The 19086-nt window shown below is 45.7% G+C and overlaps 1 protein-coding gene across 5 annotated transcripts in view; it reads right to left on the bottom strand.

Moving 5' to 3' along the window:
* Baz2a (bromodomain adjacent to zinc finger domain 2A) overlaps window positions 1–17356 on the bottom strand; it is a 37593-nt gene extending 20237 nt beyond the window's left edge. For 2 of the 5 annotated variants that reach the window (XM_026398445.2, XM_026398448.2), the window contains exons 1-3: window positions 17177–17356; window positions 2246–2383; window positions 103–693 (exon numbers count right to left, since the gene is read on the bottom strand). In XM_026398445.2, the coding sequence (XP_026254230.2) occupies window positions 103–693; window positions 2246–2383; window positions 17177–17180 (733 nt within the window). In that variant the 5' untranslated portion in view covers window positions 17181–17356. Of the gene's footprint in view, window positions 1–102; window positions 694–2245; window positions 2384–11940; window positions 12113–12568; window positions 12654–17176 lie in introns of those variants that run through there. The other 3 variants (XM_026398446.2, XM_026398447.2, XM_026398449.2) reach the window with 3 other exon arrangements.
* Between the last annotated feature and the right edge of the window lie 1730 nt (window positions 17357–19086).

Here is a 19086-nt window from a genome sequence, read left to right as displayed (position 1 = left end):
ACTGCAGAGAGCTGGAAAGACAAGTTTTCCTCACCTCAAAAGCCACTGTCCCCCACAGCCCCATTTTCCTTCTCCCCACCCAGTTCATGGACCCAGTTATACCTGGCTGTTCCTCTTCCAGCTCCAGGCTGCCTACCAAGCCAGTGCCATTCTCTGTCACAACTGTCAGCTCCTTTTCTGCTGCCTCATCAGGATGGATCCCACTGCCTACCTCCTGGGAGGGCGCAAAGGTCTGGATGCTAGATCCCAACATAGGAGAAGTCTGTGGGGAGGTGAAAAAACCTGGGGGTCCATTGGGCATCACCTCAAAATTCTGGTCAGGAAAGGAATCATACAGTTCCTGTGAGTCGAAGTTTAGCCCCATGGGACTCTGGGTACCGTTGGCCCAGAACTCTTGGCTCCCAGCCCGAAGGTTAGTGTTGTGACTTGGGGATGAAGGTTGTCGGCTGCCCCCAAGGATGCCGTTGAGTGGGTACTGTCCCCCCGAGAACTGGGAGAGAAGGGGTGGGTCCTTGAGGTTGCTGCCAGGATTGGCAGATGGGTACTGTGAGTAGTTCCAGAGACAGTCGTAGGCCACGTTGGGGTGATGGAGGTGTGAGGTGCTGGAGGAGTGGGGAGCAGAGTTCAAAATCCCTGAAGTAGTAGTGTGAGATACAGTAGATAAGCCATTAACATTCACATCCCCATTCAAACCTGGCAGAGAAGGAGAGAAAAGGGTTAGTTATGGATATATACGTAAGTAATTCTACCAAAGAACCCCAAAGTAACAGCACTGACTAGAAAAAGGGAAGGTGAAATGGTGGGGGAGTCCCCCTGTTATATTTAGCTTTTGGGCCTCTGGGGAACACCAAACCCAGATGCTCTTGGAAGTAAGCTTAATAACTGCCGCTGAGGCTGCTGAGTAGGGGGCTGGGGAGCTCTCCAGGTCTACCATAAGAGCCACCAGCAGAGAGCTGGCTGTTGCTGCTGCTATAGACTTTATTAAATGAAGCTGTTTGCAGACTCCCTACAGTGACTTACATTCTCTCCCACTCTTATTCTCTAGGGGAATTCTTCCCTTGAAGGGGCATGAATAAATTCTCCAATCCCCCACACCCATCTTTCCCTAGTGCCTATTTGGCCCCACAGTGGCACCAGAAGGGACAGCCTCCATCTCACTGGCACATGCAGATCCAGCACTTTGTGCCGGGCTAAGAATAGAATGTGCAGTCACCACAGCTACAAGATTCCAGCTCAGAAGGTTGGGCTGGGTTTTGCCCTTCCCCATAAGCCCAGAAAGGTAGTATGCAGTGGGTAAAATTCTTTGCATGACCAATGCTGCAGAATTCAGCTCAACATCAATGACAATCTCTGGGATGATGAAGGACAATGAAATAAAAGAAACAAAGATACCTAGGAAGCTGGGGTGGGGGAACCCCAATGAAATAAAGGAACATCTTTCTATACGCAAGCCTCTTGTAGAGGATAGGAGGGCAAGTGGCAAGTATAATCCTATTATAGTAAGGAGAGAAGCATGTGGACTTCTCTCTGCTTGTAAGCATAAAGGACTTGAAATCCAAGCAAAATTTTAAGAGGTACTTGGTACAGACATGATACAGAGTAACTGATAAGCCAAATCTAGAAAAGATCAATCCTGGCAGCAACATTTTCATCTGGAATTATAAATTTCTCTCTGGAAAAACTAGGTAAGCACTAAACCTTCCCTTATCCCTATTTTCTATCCAAGGAAAGGAGACGACACAGGCAAATTTACATCCGCCCTCTTCTTTGCTGCACAAAAAGGCAAACATACACGAACCCTTCACTCATCCTCCCCACCACTACTAGTACTAGCCCAAAGTTTCTCCAACCTCTAAAGGCAGTGTTTCAGAGAGCCGGTCCTTTATTTCTCTCTGATGGGTCCAACCTGGTCATCAGCAGCAGTAGCCACCTCACTATTCTCTGGCAGTAGCCAGGGAACAGGGCTGACAGAAGAGCAGGCCAAGGTGAAAAAGCTTGTGTTTTCCTAATCCCCTCCAAACTCATCAAGACTAAAAAGTGTTGCTTCCATAAACCCCTAGAATTTAGTCTTAGAAGTCTATTTCTCTCTAGTAGCTGGAGTTCTATGGATTTACTTTCTCCTCACCTAGGAGGAAATAAAATTGTGGAATAGCTAGCCCAAAGTGGAGCCAAATCTCCTCCCATCAAACTACTCTAAAGAAATGATGCCCATTCCCACCCCAGGCCATGTGGCCCTCACACTCACTTTTCCCTTGCTGGGGGAAGTTCATGGGAGACCCGTTAGTGTAGAGGCCCTCCCCTGAGGAAGGAGAGGGTTTCAGTCCTGAGGCAGCAGGTGCAGGGGGAAGGCCAGTAAAGTTAAAATGGTCGTTTGCCTCCATTTCTGTAGGAGGGGAAAGAAAGGGGGAAAAAATACTGGCGGTTAAACAAGGTTATGTCATCTGGAATCTTCCAGAGGGAATACCCCCCTTCCCTCCCTTTTTTCTTCTCTTGAGAAAAGGAGGAAATATACCCCTAACCTGGGCAATGACCCTATTCAAACAGTCTTTTAAAATCAGCTTTATAGTGATTAAAAAAAAAAAAGTTCATGAAAACAAAACAAAACAAGACACAAGTCTATAAAGGAGTCTGCCCCACCCTCTTAACTCCCAGCCCAGGCTACTCTAACCCTCTGTTAGATGTTATTGGCCCTTGATTGTAACATTTAGCATTCTCTATTGTTGTTTTATACTCAAGGTAAGACCAGAGTCCCATTCCCAGGGTCCACAAAAATGTTCTCAAAATCATCTTTTTGACGGGAAGCCACAGAAATGGGGGTGTTGGCAGGAAAAGCATATTTAATATGCATGTTTTATTATACCTGAACTAAAAGTGTCTATGTTACCCTATCCATACTTCTAGATATCCTAAGTACAGTTACATGAGTAAAGGGATTTGAAAAAGAGGCTACATTTCAGAAAAAGTGACCATATGGCAAAATTGAAATCATCCAGGGATATTCTACTACTTTTTTTTTTTTTTGGCAGTGCTAGAGATCAAACCCAGGGTCTCAAACATGCTAGGCAAGTGGTCTACCACTGAACTTCACCTACAATCTCAATATTCTATTTCTTATTTGTGGGAAATACCAGGCTCTCCAAGAATCTAGGTTAAATAAATGTCAGTGTTGAAAAATTGATTAAATGAGAGTGTTCCAAAGAATATTGTTATGTCTACCGTGGTTAATTCCTAATGTTTTTGTTTCATGGCCTAAACATACAGGGTCATAAAGAGAACAAAAGATGCTTATGATTGCAGAGGTTCAATGAGGGGCAGTAAGGCTAAGAAGCTATTCTCTTTTTCCTGAATATGATGTGATATAGTACTATGGAATGATGAGAAATGAAACCCTTGATCAGAATAAATTTAACTTTGAAAGAGCAAAGAGAAGAAGAAAGATAGGAGGCAGAAGCCAGAATTTTTGGCAAAGTCTGATACATCAGATACTTGCGATATACTAGTACATATTAATGATATGTGAGAATCTGTCTTGATACACAAACAGCACCTCCTTGGATTATAGTATTTTTTTGTGTGTGTGGCACTAGAGATTGAACCCAATGAGCTACAACTCTAAGTTGAGGTTGGCCTCAAACTTGTGATCCTTCTGCTTAGCCTCCCCAGTCCTAAAATTATAGGTCTGCACCTCTGTGCCTGGGGGATTACGTTACTATATTCTCAAGGGCAGAAGAATTCACACAGAAAAGTTTCTTTTCCAGTTCCCAAGATGAAGCATAAGAAGACCTAGGTGATGTATGAATTAACCATTTGAAAGGGAGAATAAATTGGTTAAGAACTATTTGGCCACGGGCTGGGGATGTAACTCAATTTAAAAAAAACAAAAACAACAACTATATGGCCACTAGCCAACATTTGTAAGAGTTATGCTCATGAGTATACCACAAACTGCAAATGAGACCTCATTAGGTAAATTATATATACAATATATACAATTCTGAACATGAAATATAAACCCTTTCTATATAGTACATGGCATTATAACTAAGGTTTTCCAAATGAATATCACAATTATCTCTACCTTAACCAATTAACTAAAACAAGAAGTAAAAATAAAAGTTTGTGTTTTGTTGAATTAAGGAGAAAAACCTTAGGACTCACTTATTTTCCGTATAGGATTTTCTATTTCTATTCTAAAGTAAGTATCAGGCCTCAAATTGCTGTGCATAGATGAATAAACCAAGTGTCTAGAGAAAAGACCTCATGGTCCTTCAGAATTCCCCTATTTTATTGTTAAATACTACTCCTTATCTGTAGAGGGTCTGAAAAATAACCATCATAAGATTAATAACCTTCTGAAGAAAGGTCATTCCTTAATCTACAGGTTAAGCTTGCTTAACCCACAGAGCAAAGAGGAAATTTGGTAGTTCATTTCAGATATCCTGGAAATGCTATGCCTGGAGAGTCAATTTCATTTGGTTCTCTCCCCAGCTTCACCTCTCCTTTTCTCCAGTTTTATGCACAGCCACATCTTCCCTGCTCTGTGAGGGGACAAGGACGGACGGACGGACACATACACACACACACACACACACACACACACACTTTTTCTTCCTTTGTACTCTGAACTACACCTTCTCACTCAATGATGGACCACAGTTAATTTTTCCATTCTCTATTTGAATCCATGAGAAAACTAATGACCTCTTCGCTGCTCAGTGAAAGCATGGCATATCCTGTTTTATGAAATAAATACTGTACTTCACACAATAAGTGGATGGCTCACAGAAACCAGAGAATTAAAAGGAATGGGAAGTTATCTGGTACCTGAGGTCTGCTTCCACACCTGTTCTAGTAAAGGGTCAGAAATACCACAATCATTTCACTTACAAGCCTTCTAGACACACAAAATACTCAGTGTTGTTCAGTGAGGTCAGCACAATGTAGAAGGCTCTGGGTTCAAATACTAGCTCTACTATTTACCAACTTTTTGACTTGGATTTAAACTTGTTGAACCTCAGTTCATCATTAGCAAAAAATTCTGGCATGCACTTTCAGGACTTGTAAGGACATCTACATAAACATCCTAGCACAGAATTTTTGTCACCCAGCAAACATTCAATAAATGTTAGCTATTATTATTAGACAAACAGTAACAAGAATGATCAGTTTTCAAAATGATAATCAGCTCTATAAGGTCTAAATACAATTTAAAACCACCACTAACACAGAAGATACAAAACCAGGGATGACCCAGTCAGATCTCCCTATATTCAACTTGACTCCTGATTTCAGTTATCACTTAAACATGGGATCCCAATATGTGAATACAATGAAAATGTAAACAGCTCCTTCCCACAATAAATCTAGGGTTATTTCATTATAACCTTCCTACCCAAGATGCTTTACACAATAATGCCTTAAGATAAATTCTTTCAAACCAGAGCTAGTAAGAACAGTACTAGCTTTCCTTGAACTAATAGAATTTAAGCTAAAAAGAAAGAAAGAAATCAGCCAGTGCTCAACCTCCAGAAAAGCAGACAGTTCTCATGATCAGGAAGCACAATCAGACAAGCACCCAGCCCAATCCCAGATGTACATAAATGGATGTCTTAAGAGCTCTTGTGTTGGTATAGGGGTGTAGCTCAGTGGTAGAGTGTTTGCCTAGCTGGGTTCAACTCCCAACACAGTAAGGAGGAGGAAAAAAAGCTGTGTTTCATTTGTTTTTTAATTGTCGTTGCTGTCTTTTCCTTTTGCAGTACCGGGAATTGAACACATGGGTTCTCTACCACTAAATTACATTTCATTTGAGAATTAAGTCATACTGCCTCTTAAATTTTAAGCAGTAAGACATGGCCAAGCTGGCTGCTTTTCTCAACTACAATAAGAGTTTCTACTCTGTGGGACTATGACATGGTTTTAACAGAGAAAGGCTGACAATGCACAAAGTATTGAAATAAATATTAATGTATTTCAGCACTGTTGCAGGTATCCTATCTGACCAATTCTAACCCTTAGGCCTCTGAGGCTACTACCCACTGCCCCCCCCCCCGCCCTGCCTCCCCAAAAACCCCCACAGGGTCACAAGATACATCAACACTCAACACCCTCGAGCTGTAGACTTAGGTAATTTAATTCCTGCAGCTCTTAAAAAAAAATCCTTCCTTGCGCATTACACCAAAATTTCACAAATGGGAGATTTCTATTAGGGTGTAGGGACTGAGACCTGATTGAAACCCTGCTTTAATACAAAAAACTTCCTAAACTCCAGGGAAGTTCTAAGCTTTCAAGTTCCTGACTACAAATAGCAATATCTGCCTTTTGTATCTAAAAACCTCTTTTCCTTAACTAAGTCACCATCTTCCTCCACCAATAGAGTTCTAAGTGCAGAGCTTCAAAACTGACATGCCCTCTTCTCAAGTCAGGACAGCCCATCTGACAACACCGGTTAATGAGCTTCCTTTGGAATTCTGACTCAGACACACTATTATGCATCAACTGAGGCTCATTCTCTTTCAAAATGTCCTTTCCTTAACCCTCTTTCCTAGTTAGAACTCTATGTGAGGCTAAAGGAAGATGACGAAAGGAAGATTATATTGGAGGCAGCAGGGGGACTCACAGAAAACTGCCATGTCCAGGCTGCTTAAGACAATACAAAGATAACTTGTTCTCTGTCCTTACTTCTTAACTATGTAGGTTCTACAGCATCAACTGGATATTAAGTTCCACTATTATTATTTCTAGCAACTAATTTAATGCTAAACACAAGAATCAAGTTTTTGTTGAACCCATAAACCAAACAAATAGATGAGTAAGTCTACTCTCCTCCTCTGACTACCAGCTTACTATCAAAGAAAGGTTGTGGGCTTTACACCTATTTTTCAGAGAACCAAAAAAATTCAGTTTCATTCTATGTTCATAAATATAAAAATCTCTAGAGGAAAGAAAAGACTCAGATCTTGACATGATTTTTAGATAGCTATCCCCTATAAGCCTGGGGAACAGGGAAGAAGTGAGAATGTAAAAAGTCAATAAATCCAAGTTCTAAATTAAATATTCTAACAGGTTTAACTGAATACTCAAGGTACCACAGATTTGAAAACATTTAACTAAATAAAGGAACCTAGGTTAGGTTTTCTGTTAGCTTTGGTCATTTCATTATCAGAAAACTAGAATTGTCCCTGAAATTGCAGGACACTAGAAGCAAAGTCCAGAGTTTTATAACAAGTATTTTCGCTTTTAGGTCTGATTGTTTTTCAGAATTTCAACAATCAAGGGCTCCAACTCTTCCTCCAGCAAGATGGTTCCCTCCCAAAAATAAGCTGAGCAAGCTGCTAAGAACCACAAGAGTGCTCGGTGTAGTGACCCATACCTATAACCCATCCCAGGCTGAGGCAGGAAGACTGAGGGTTCAAAGCCAGCCTCAGCAACTTAAAGAGATCCTGTCTAAAAACACGTAAATAAAAAGGGTTGGGGATGCAACTCAGTGGTTAAGTGTCCCTTGGTTCAATCCCTGGACCAAAAAAAACCCAAACAAACTAAACCCATTAGTGCCAGGTGTGGTGGCACTATTTCCAGCTGACAAATTAAGTTTACCAAACAAAAAACAAAAAACACATTCAAAGAAAGGTCTCTCAGGCTACACAGTAGGCATTTTTAAGAGCTGCAGGAATTATCCCATGCAATCCCAGTAATGCAGGAGGTTCAAAAATTTAAGAGCAGCTTGGGCAACTTAGCAAGATGCTATCTCAAAATTTTTTTAAAAGGCTGGGGATGTATCCTAATGGTAGAGCAATCTTGGGTACAAGCCCTCCTATCTCAAAAACAGTGGGTGGAGGGAAAAGTAAGCTAGAGATAATCTAAAGTATAAATAATAATCTAAAGTATAAAGGGGCTGGGGCCGTAGCTCAGTGGTTAAGTGCCTTCCTCGAAAGTGTGAGACACTGGGTCGAATCCTCAGCACCACATAAAAACAAATAAATAAAGATATTGTGTCCATCTACAACTGAAAAAAGTTTTTTTAAAAAGAATAATATGTGTAGGTAATATGCAAATAATATATTTTATATAAGGAACTTGAGCATTCTCACATTCTAATGTTCTTAGGGATCCTGGAACCAATCCCCTACAAATATGACTGCGTTCTCTTTAGCGAAGGGAAGGGACAAAACACAAGCCAATGAATGCTAGCTACTCTTGCTGCTGGTGACAAGAATTTCCAGACCCTGTTTAAAGATAGGGTTATTTATTTTCCTCCCAGTTTTGTTTTGTGTAACTTTTTTAAACTTTAAAATTAAACAATCTGACAAAGCTGGTGAAAAAGTCCTCACACATAAGAGACAACTCTTAAGAAAGTGTTTACCTTAGGCTATGAGACCTCTGAAGATACCAATATCCTAAGAAACAAATCAGGAACATTATCTGGGCCAGGAAATACTTCAAAAGTTGTACCTTTCACTATTTCCTAGGACATAAAAACTGGTATTACTGCCTCACTTACTACAGTACACACAAGGTCAAATATCCCAGTTATTGACTATACCTTTAATACTGTTTCAACATAAAAAAAAAATTATGTATATATATATATATATATATATATATATATATATATGTGTGTGTGTGTGTATATATATACACACACACACACACACACACACATACACATATTAAAAAAAATAGGCTGGGTATGGTGGTGCACATCTACAATCCCAGTGACTCAGGAGGCTGAGGTAGGAGGATTTCAAGTTCAAGATCAGCTTTAGCAACTTAGTAAGGTCCTAAGCAACTTGACAGGACCCCGTTTTAAAATACCAAAAAAAAAAAAAAAAAAAAAAAAAGGGGGTTAGGGATGTGGTTTAGTGGTTAAGCACCACAGGGTTCAATTCTCTCACCCCCCAAAATAGAGAGGGGCTTGACCTCTTCAGAGGTGAAAAGGTCAACAGCCAGGAGACAGCAGCAGCAGCCCTAACAGGATTTGCTTCTCTCTTGGTAACACCTGCTTCCAGAAACAAGACTGCAAAATGAATCACTAAGACAGTTTAGATTTCTGACAGGCTGAGGTCAGCTCACGTAGTTCTCTTTTTACCTCAGATTTTTTCTTTTAGGAAGAAATTAAAGAAAAGGATCAGTCAATATTAAGAATCTACTTCTCTGGCACAGTGTGGTAGTATACTTCTGTAAACCCAGCTATTCTGGAGGCTGAGGCAGGAGGATTGCCAGACTTGGTAACTACGCAAGAACCTGTCTCAAAATAAAAATAAAAAGGGCTGGAGATGTAAAGAGTGCTCCTGGTTTCAATCTCCAGTGAGGACAGGGGGAAGAAATCTATTTCTTTGATAGAAAAACGCTTTCACTTTACAAAAAGGCAAAAAAAGGTTTGCTTCAATTTTGTATCAAATGAAGTCACTGTTTTCTCAAAATCTGCTTCTATTTCTTTCAAAGACTCCAAAAAATAGAGTAATCTTTTCTTCACTCCCCCCAACCCACCCACCCAGTACTGGGATGAAACACAGGGTCTCAATCATGCTGAGTAAGCATTCTACCAGCACTCCAAACCCAGTCTTAATTTTAACTCCAACAGGCAAAATCAATCTACTTCTCAGTCAGGTCCCAATTTAGGTAAGAAAGGGTTGAAAAATCAGTGTGTGAGGCTGGGATTGAGACTCAGCGGTAGAGCGCTTGCCTAGTGCGTTCGAGGCCCTGGGTTCAATCCTCAGCATCACATAAAAATAAATAAGATTATTGTGTCCAACTACAACTAAAAAATAAATATTTTTTAAAAAATCAGTGTGAAATCAACTTTATCAGAAAGCAACTCAAAGAAACCAACCAGTCTAGAGGAAGAGGTAAGAAAAAGGACAGATGACATCAGATGAACTTCTTTTTACTGTTTCCGGAATATCAACAGTCCCAATGTAAAAGAGCAATGATGTCATTTTATTAGTTATGACGCCACTTTTTCATACAATCATATACATCTCTGTTCTTATGCTGGATCTTCAATCTAGGAATCTACATCTGCGTAGCAGGTTTTTGACTGGAAAATAGTGAAAAGATTATTTAAATGCTAGGCTTACACTGTTTTTAGGATATTCCAAATTATGTGTTTTTAATATTTTTCTCTCAAAATCTGAACTCCTGTGGCCAACTCTTATCCCTAACCAAACCCAGTGTGTAACAAAATGTCTGGGGACACAGCACACAGTACCATTACGTTATGCTACAGAAGAAATCAGGTGAAAAACAAAAAACAGAAAATCTGTGCACATGACTATGCACGAAACAGAAAAATCCTACCATTCTCCAAGAATAAGGAGATGTTCTTCTATGAACTGAAGAGTAATCAAATAACAGCAAACTCTCTTATTCTAATTAGTTCTGCACAAGGTAAAACCTGTAGCACCCTAAGTCAACTAAACAGGCTTCCCACAGATACTGTCCTTAGGCTAGAATCACCAGATTCAGAACAAGCTTGCCAATCAGCCCCTATCCAGATATACAAATCCTAATCATTGTTAAATCTTCTCCATCTCCTCTTCTCTCTCCAGTTCTCAGGATCTACCCTTCTTTAATTCACAAGCTTACTTTTTCAGGTGCCCTACAAAACAGAAACTGTCATATTAAGACCAAACTAAGCAAGACCCCAAGTTTTGGCAGGTATGCTGAGGGAATCTGCATCACTAGTATTTAACATGTACTCTGTTGGTGGATAATGGAGTGTTTTTCTATGACCTCTAGCTCAAAGGTAAAAAAAAAAAAAAAAAAAAAATCCAGAGACAGAGATACTCTGGAGAAAGGGATCAGGATCAGTGAGTCAACTGTAGTTGACTACTTCCAGCTGATAAATTAAGTTTACCAAAACAAACAAACAAACAAACAAGAAAAAAACCCACATTCAAAGAAAGGTCTCTCAGGCTACACAGTAGGCAGGATCCAAGAAGGCCTCAGAAAATGAAACCAAATCTGATTTAAATGGGCATTTCAAAACAACAAGACAGAGACGGGCAGCAAACGAGACACAGACAGCAGCAAACGCACAGCTGCCATTTCCCGGCCACTTCCTGCAGGAGGCTGGGGGAGGGGCTGTTTGTGTACAGATGGAGGTGGAGGCTATCCCCCCATTACCCTCCAAAGGATACAAATCCCTTACTCCAGTAAGCCTTACAAAGAATGACTGCGAATAGCATTGCCTTCCCCTGAAAATTGAGAACACAGAGAAAGAAAGGGATGATGCGAGATCACCTTTTCTGCCACGGAAACGGGGATCCCCTTACTGAGGGATTTCCTTGGAAAGGAATCCCTCTTTATTCTTCCCCCGAGCCCAGTTTAAATCTCAATGCCTAGCATCAGGCCTATCGACCCCTATCCCTGGAGAGGGGGATTCTCCCTGGGAGTGAGGGCCCCATGCCAAGCAGCACCATCCCCAGCCAGGCCCTCTCCTGCACTTCAAGCTCAAGAGATCCTGCGCCCTCCCCGAGGGAGACGCGCTCCAGCTCTTGGAAACCCCTCAACCCTTCACTCATCACAGACAAAATGCCCCGATCCCCAGAGTTTAACGCACCCAGGGAACCCCCTTACACACCCCTTGAACGCGGGCAATCCCCACCCCCAACGAAAGAGGTGGAGCCCCTCCCGGGGATTCCACCCCGAGTCCCCCACAGGAGTCATCTCCGCCAGCCAAGAGGTTTCTCCGCCTCCTCCATCGCGTCGCTGCGGCCCGGAGCCTACACAGCTCCGCCCGTCCTTGCGGCCCGGTGCCGGGGTCCTCAGCAGCCCCGCCATTCCCCAGGGCAGGGAGACCCCCGCCACGGTCTATAAGCTGGAGTCAGCTTCCCGCCCCAGGCAAGGCTCCAGGCGACATGGAAGCCTGGTTTCCCAAAGGAAAGCCTCGGGTAAAAGCGGGGCTCCCTCCCCTCAGGCCCCCGGCCAGACTCCACAAACCTGAGAAGGCGGCGACCAGTCGGGCTCGGGGTTCGTCTCTCCCCGGGGGGTGGACGGTTCACATGGCCGCGCTGCAGGCGCCAGGAGGGGAGGAGACGCCCTCGGGGGGAGGGGGTCTGGGGTCCCGGGCCCGGGAAGGGGGGAGGGGGACGCGGCTCAACCGCGGGGCCCGAGCGGAGCCAACATGGCCGGCGGGGGAGGAGTGAGTCGGTGCCGGAGGGGGCGGGGAAGCTGCGGCCGAGAGAGAGCAGCCCTCCGCGGCCTCCGCCTCTGGGTCCTAGTGCCCGGCGTCTTGGCTTCCAAACCCCGATCTGGGTCCTAGTGCCGCTCCGAGTACTACAACCCGAATCCCTAGATGGGCTCCTTCAGCCGCATCTCTTTGCCTATAGTCTAGCTTCACAAACTGAAAGATGAGCCATAGTCCCAAAATTAATCCAAAAGAGTAGGTTACATTTCTAGGACCAAAGGCATGTAGTACTTCCCTGAGAAGGGGGCACCTGGAAAATAACTTCGGGAGCAGTTTATTTCTCCGGGCAGGGTAGCGGAAAAGTGGAATTGGAAAGGTTAATTAGGGCAATTCCATCCTGGTAAAGGAGTGGAGAGAGGCAAGAGTCCGATGCCCACTCACCTCTGTCCTGTCGGGGAAGCCAGGTCCTGCCTGGATCACCACTTTCCTGGCGACATCTGCAGGGCCCTGGGCTTCAGAAAGATTCCTGTGAGTGGGGAAAAGGAGGCTCGATTCTGGGACTAGACATGGGAGTCTAGCCTCAATGCAGTCGGAAGGGTAGGAAATAAGTAGAAAACTAACCAACAAATAAGATGCCTCAAAGGTCTACCTATAGTTCCACTTTTTCTGACGGCTGCATATCTATATGAAATCTTCATACAGACTTGGAAAGTAAAATCTAGCAGAGGATTAGATTTTGGCTGTCACCTTTAAAATGTCTATTGCAAGGTCCCAGGATGGGGAATAGTATCATGTTAGTACTTATATTTAATTTCTAATTTAACCTTTTGTTTGTCAGGCTAAGAAATTAAAGCCCAAAGAGGTTCACTTATTTGTTCAAGGTCAAACAGTGTATAAAGTATGCCTAGAAAGGAAACCAAGTTTCCTTTCCTTATAATTCAAAACTTTGCAGGCTTCAAGATATTCCCATTCGATTCAAGCTCAGGCTGAATTATCTTGGAAGAGCAACAAAGTGGGGGTGGTGAAACTCTGGCAGGTTGGGGAATGTCAACAAATACCTTTTCCTCTGGGGGTTTGAGAAGGACAGAGATCTGAAAACGGAGGGGGAGAGGGCCAAATCCATCAGTCTAGGTTGAATGTCCTTATACCACAGAGGAGTGGGCTCTGAGTTTTGGGGAAGACACCACCCACCATTAAAAACAGCTAAGAAGAGGATAAAAAGGAAGCTTGATTTAGCAAAGCCTCACAAAGTGTGCAGGCCAGAGGCTAAGGGGAAGTCTCTCCCTCTTCGGAGATAAGTAGATTACCAGGGGAAGGAGCAAACAGGTAGAAATCAAAATCCTCCCCTCTTCCCTACCAAAACAGATTTTACAGGTCATCAAAGGGAGGGAGAGACACTCCCCTCCCCAATAGCATACGGATCTGATCGAAGTGTCTTAGTAGAAGCCACAATGAAGTTCCTTTTCCTTCTGGAAAAGGAAGAGATTCAGCAAACTTCTGCTAAGGAATGCCTTTCTGTTCCCAAAATAAAAAATTAAGGCAGGTGGAGAGGCCAGCTCAGACCATGGAACAGGCACCAAATGGGCAGAAAGGAGGAGGAGACAAATGGTCAGAACTGGTATCCCCTTTTTCCGCCTCTTCCTTTTACAGGGCAGATTAGGGAGAAATCTTCCTACCTACGCCCGCAATAGAAAGCTAGTCAGTCCTGGACTGGATAGGCAGGGGAGGAGCCTGCGCCAGTCAGACGGGTGTAGCCACGCCCCTCGCTCCACCACCACACACCCACACACACCCTCTGCAGGCTCCACTCCGCTCCGGAAGAGCCGGTTACTCCTGTGCCCCACTGACTGCCCCCACCCCTTCCGAGCCCCAGGCCTAGTCTCCAGGGCAACCCCAACTATCCAGGCGGAGTGTTCGGGAAGATGAGCATTGGATAGAAAAGGACCACCTGGGATTAAAAAAGAAAATGGAGCAGGATCCACTTTTCCCATCTGGTACAGAAAGATTCACCTTCATCCCTGAATGATACGCCGCTGCATCGCGTCTAATCAGGGATCTTCCTTGCTCTCTGAAGGATGAGGGTCCGCTGCCAATATGCCCTACAGCTGGGTGTTTACTTCTTGCCGGACGCCACCCCATGCAGCAGCTGTGCTTCTCCCCATCCAGACGACAGAGGGCAGACTGACCCCATAAGTCTCCAAACATTCCTCAATCCCTTCAGATGTGACCAATCACCCACTCGCTCCCTTTAAGAAGCTACTAGAAAGGGAAAGGGGCAAAATGGCTTTTTTTTTTTTAAGCAACTTGTGACTTAAAAGTGTCTAGGGAATAGACTGAACCTCCCTCTAGTCAGGTCGGTGGACAAGAAATGAAGAGAAAGAGGCTGAAACATTTAATACCTGCTTCCTCCTTTCTCAACCTCCCCGTGTTCCTCTACAGCACCTCTCTGACACTGGGGTCAGCTGCCAGTGCCATTTTGGAGCCAGATGGCTGGGGCTGGGAGGGATAAGGGAGAGAAGGGGAGTCATCGCTTCCTACCTCCTTCCTTCTCCTCCAGACACTCCTGGCATCCAACCCAAGCACCACTGCTGGCCACCCTCCCCTCCCGCCAGCGCCTTCCCAGCCCCCTAGAACGTGACTCAGAATAAAATGAAGCAAATCTTGACACCCCATTCCCTAATTCTGAAGGTGAGGGGTAGGAATGAGGGACAAGGATCAGAGCTGGGGCTGCGGTGGGATGGAGGGAGGGGAATTCCCCATTGGAGGTAGGATAATTATAAAAGACCTTCCTTCCTTCCTTTGCTGGCATTTGAATGGATCAAACTGCTCATAGGGTCCAGTAAGAGATGGCTTTCAGCCCTTGTTAACCATTGGAATTGCTTTCCCCACACAAACACCCCACCTTCGTTGGAGAAAAACATTTTCCTCACCCTCTATATTTTAGGAAGGTTAGATTCTCCCATAATACATTAAAAGGAAACTAACCCCTCAGATGCTCCCCTCCAAGTCACTCTGTGCCCCTCAGATTTACAATCTTTCCAAACTTCCCAATGGGAGTCTCCATGGTGGCCCCACTAGATTGTGAGGGCCTAAATTTCTTTTGGGTAGGGACTCTCTCAACCTCTGAATAAAGAAGGCTGGGCTTCCCTCGCTTTAACACCTCAACTCCTTCAAGACAGACCCAGCCCGGATCCTTTCTCCCCAAACAGCCGCAAGGTTTCGTCGGCGCCGGGGTCTCCCAGCTCCTAGATTCTGGGGGAAGGGCGTTCCTAGGCTGGAACAGCCAACCCCAGGCCCAAGAAGAGGGCCCTTCCCACCTGAGCTCAGTGGGCGGTGCTGAAGTCGGACCCCAAAGTCCGGAAGACATAGGGTGAAGAGGGGCTACAGAAAAGCTTTAGATGGACTTAGTTGAACTTGAAGGGCTAGCAAGGCATGACCAGATAGTGACTGCAGTCTATGCTGCGCCCCTCTCCCGCCCGACCCTCACTACAGGGAAAGAGAGGAGTTGGGGTGGCGGTTATTCCCCCTCCCACAGAGGTTAGGATGGCGTGGGAAAGCGCTAATTCCAGAGGGGAGGAGGCGAAACCTAGACCGCGGGAGATTTTTCTGGCTAGGAAGGCGCGGGGGAGGGGAGATCCTGGGCCCAGAATAGGAGGGGTACCCGGGAGAGGATGACCGAAAGACGTGAGAAGCCTCTGGATTCCGGTCGCAGAGGACAGGGGAGAAATGGGAGAGTAGACAGTGCGGGGGAGAGAGGAAGGGCAGTTCCCGCAGTGAAAGGGTCAGATCCTGAATCCCGGGGAAGGGAGCCGGGAGACGGCCAGCCTCGGGATGCCGGAGCCGGAGGTGGGTGCCGGGCCTCACCTGGAGCAGGGCCGGGCCGCGGGCAGCGGCGGCGGCGGCGGCGCAGGTGGCCGAGCCGGGCGGCGGCGGCGCCTCCTCCCCCAGCCTTGGGCCGGCGGCGGTGAAGGGGGGAGGTGGCGCTTAAAGGGGCAGGAGCTACTGGGGTGAGAACAAGCGCTTGGGAAGGGCTGTCTCGAAGGCTCCGCTGGGGGATGGGGAAGCGGGTGGCGTCTCCTAGGGGCCAGAACCAGGAAGGATCCCAGATGGAAGAAGACAACAGATCCCAGGAAGAGACAGAAACTTCTGTGGCGAAGTGGGGGATGGTGGTGGGTCCGAACCGAAGTACTTGGGACAGCTCTATCTGTGCTCCCAAGCCACCAAAGAACCCCTTCACAAAGGAGGCTGAGAAGGCAGTGGGAACCACAAGAAGACCAAGGGAACTCAAGGCCGAGCATACTGGGGATCACGCACAGCTTCCTACTAGGTGAACAGGTTCCGGTGTTTCAGCTCCTCACGCGCCTACCCGCACCACCGTGGAGTCTCTGAAATCGGGAAGCCACAAGGGCAAAACTCCTAGTCCTCAACCTCTGCTCTACCTCTCGGTGTCCTCAGTGACTAGTGTGGAGGCCATCCATAACAGCCCTAGTGAGGCTGATGTGGGACTGTGAGAATGGGCTTTATTCATAGTTCAGTTTTGCCCCAACACCAGCACTTACAGTAACCTCTGGGGCAACAGGAAGCAGCTGCTCAGTGCAGCCCCCACCTGGTAGTGGGTCAGGGTGGGGGAGGAGAGAAGACTGCGACTTAAAAGACCCGAGAGAAAGTAGGGGGAAAGAAGCACCTAAAAGACCCTCCCCAACAAGACCGAAAGTGGGCCTTTCTTTTGTGGGGGCTAGCAATAAAGTACAAAAAAAATTACTTGAATCTCCCCAGCTTAAATAATGAGCAAGGGGCAACACTCCACGGGGTTGAGGAGAACGCCCCCGCCTAAGATATAGGCTCAGAGGCTTCCTTAAAGCTAGAGCTTGCAATACTAGGATCCCATGGTGGGGAGCCTCACCAGCTGAGGTCTCTGACCTCTGCATAGTCCCATTTCCTCTCCTTCACCCCCCAAATGTGCAAAGGTTAGGCCCCACCCCTGCTGAGTCAGGCAGGGAGGGAGCTAGGCATCCCTCAGGCCTTCCCCAGGGCTGGCCCTGTACTTACCCATGTCAGTCTGGCTGGGCTCCAAGCTGGGACCACCGGGCTCCTCACTGTCCTTGGGCCCCCCTTCACGCAAAAGCTGGTATTGGATCCTCCCAAACTGTGAGCTGGGAACTAGCAAGAATCAAAAAGCCAATGTATGCTTCCTCCGAACCACACAGGCTGAACTGCTGTAGGGTGATGTCCCTGTGTGACAGACTGGAGTGGAGAGGGAGGAGGGAGGGGCGGGGCTTTATCTGGGTGGAGAGAGGGAGGAGGCAAGGACAGGGCAGACCAGGAGAAATATGGAGGAAGGTTAGAACTGTGTTGACACTTCAGTAGCGTGGTAAGAGGGCGGTAGGGGGGAAGGAAATAAGTAGTTGCAGCGCCTAAGAAGGAGAAGGTTCTAGATAAATGCTGAAGGACATAAAGCTGTCAGGGTAAGGGGTAGAAAGATGCAAATGACCTTTAGGATTTCTAATGCATTCTGCATAGGAAAACAGAACAGAAAGGATTGACCCATACTCTGGGGCATTCTCCATCAGGTTTTTATCCATTCCAGAGTTAGGACCTAGAGGAAGTGTCCCCACCCCCATAACTCATCATTTCCCCAAATCCAGGCTTTTCTGGGAGCAAACTACCAGGCACAAGCAGCTCAGGGGCTCCACCTTCTGTCCAGATCATGACACAGGAGAGACTGGTGCCAAGAACGTCATAGGCAGATGGGAGGAAGCTTAGAGGCCCTACTCCACCCCTGGCTCCTCTCCCAGGGCCCCTCCCCAACCTTCAGCCCCCAGGGGCCTCTGAATTGGGAGATCATTCCCCGCCCAGCTCCTACCAACAAGAAGGCCTCGGTGGGTGGAGCTTGCAAAAGCAGGCTCCACCTCAGGACAAAAGCCCCAGCTGGTTTGTAAACAGTCATTAGAAGAGAAACACCTCCCAGCAAATGGCCTTTATGAATTTCAAAATGGTGAGATCAGAGTTTTTGCAGTCTTCAGTGCTACCGCCAGAGGGCAGTAGGATGGGCCGGGGCCTAGAGAACACAAAATGTGACCTTGCACTTTGCACCTAAATGGGCTAAAATATTTAGTTCAAAAACCCAAGCAGCAGCGCTGAAAATTGTCATTTCCCGGTAACAGATTAATCTCTTTTCCAAGTTTTTATAAGGGTCTTAGTAAGAGGTCACACTACACCTCAGTTTTTCCCCCTGCAGAGCCTCAGGCAATCACAAAGTTCAGCAAGCTTGCTCAAAATGCCTCCAAGCAGTAGTTAGGCATAGTTTCTGAAGAAGGCCTAGCCAAGATAAAGAGCCATTTTAACTCAATTTTAATAAAAATAGGTATTCCATCACCATTTCCTAAAAACTTAAATTCATTTAACTGCTGCCTTGTCATAGAATATTCTAAAAGCATTTCATTTATCCCAATGACTTTCTAAAAAACATCCCTTTGCACCAAGTTGAATGGCTCCTGCCTGCATACCCAGTGATTTGGGAAGCTGAGGCTGACTGCACATTCAAGGTCAACTTCAACAACTCACACCCTGCCTCAAAAAACAAACAACAACACAAAAAAAAAACCACTTTAATCCCAGCTACTTGAGAGGTCTGGAGGATTGCCAAATTCCAGGCCAGCCTGGCAATTCAGCAAGACCATCTCAAAATTTAAAAACTTTAGCTCAGGTGTGGTAATGTACACCTGCAATTCCAGCAATTTGAGGCTGAAGCAGGAGGACCCAAAGTCCAAAGCCAGCTTCAGAAAATTTTATGACCCTGAACAACTTACCAAGACCCTGTCTCAAAAAAGATCTGGGGATATGGATCGGTGGTAGACTCTGGATTCAAACCCCAGTACCAGGTGATAATTTAAAAAAAAAAGGGGGGGCTTGGGATGTAACTTTGGTATAGTACCCCTATGTTAACACCCTAGTACCAC

This window comes from Urocitellus parryii, chromosome 5 (genome assembly GCF_045843805.1).
Source record: "Urocitellus parryii isolate mUroPar1 chromosome 5, mUroPar1.hap1, whole genome shotgun sequence".
Lineage (NCBI taxonomy): Eukaryota > Metazoa > Chordata > Mammalia > Rodentia > Sciuridae > Urocitellus > Urocitellus parryii.
This window is presented reverse-complemented; position numbering and strand designations above follow the sequence as displayed.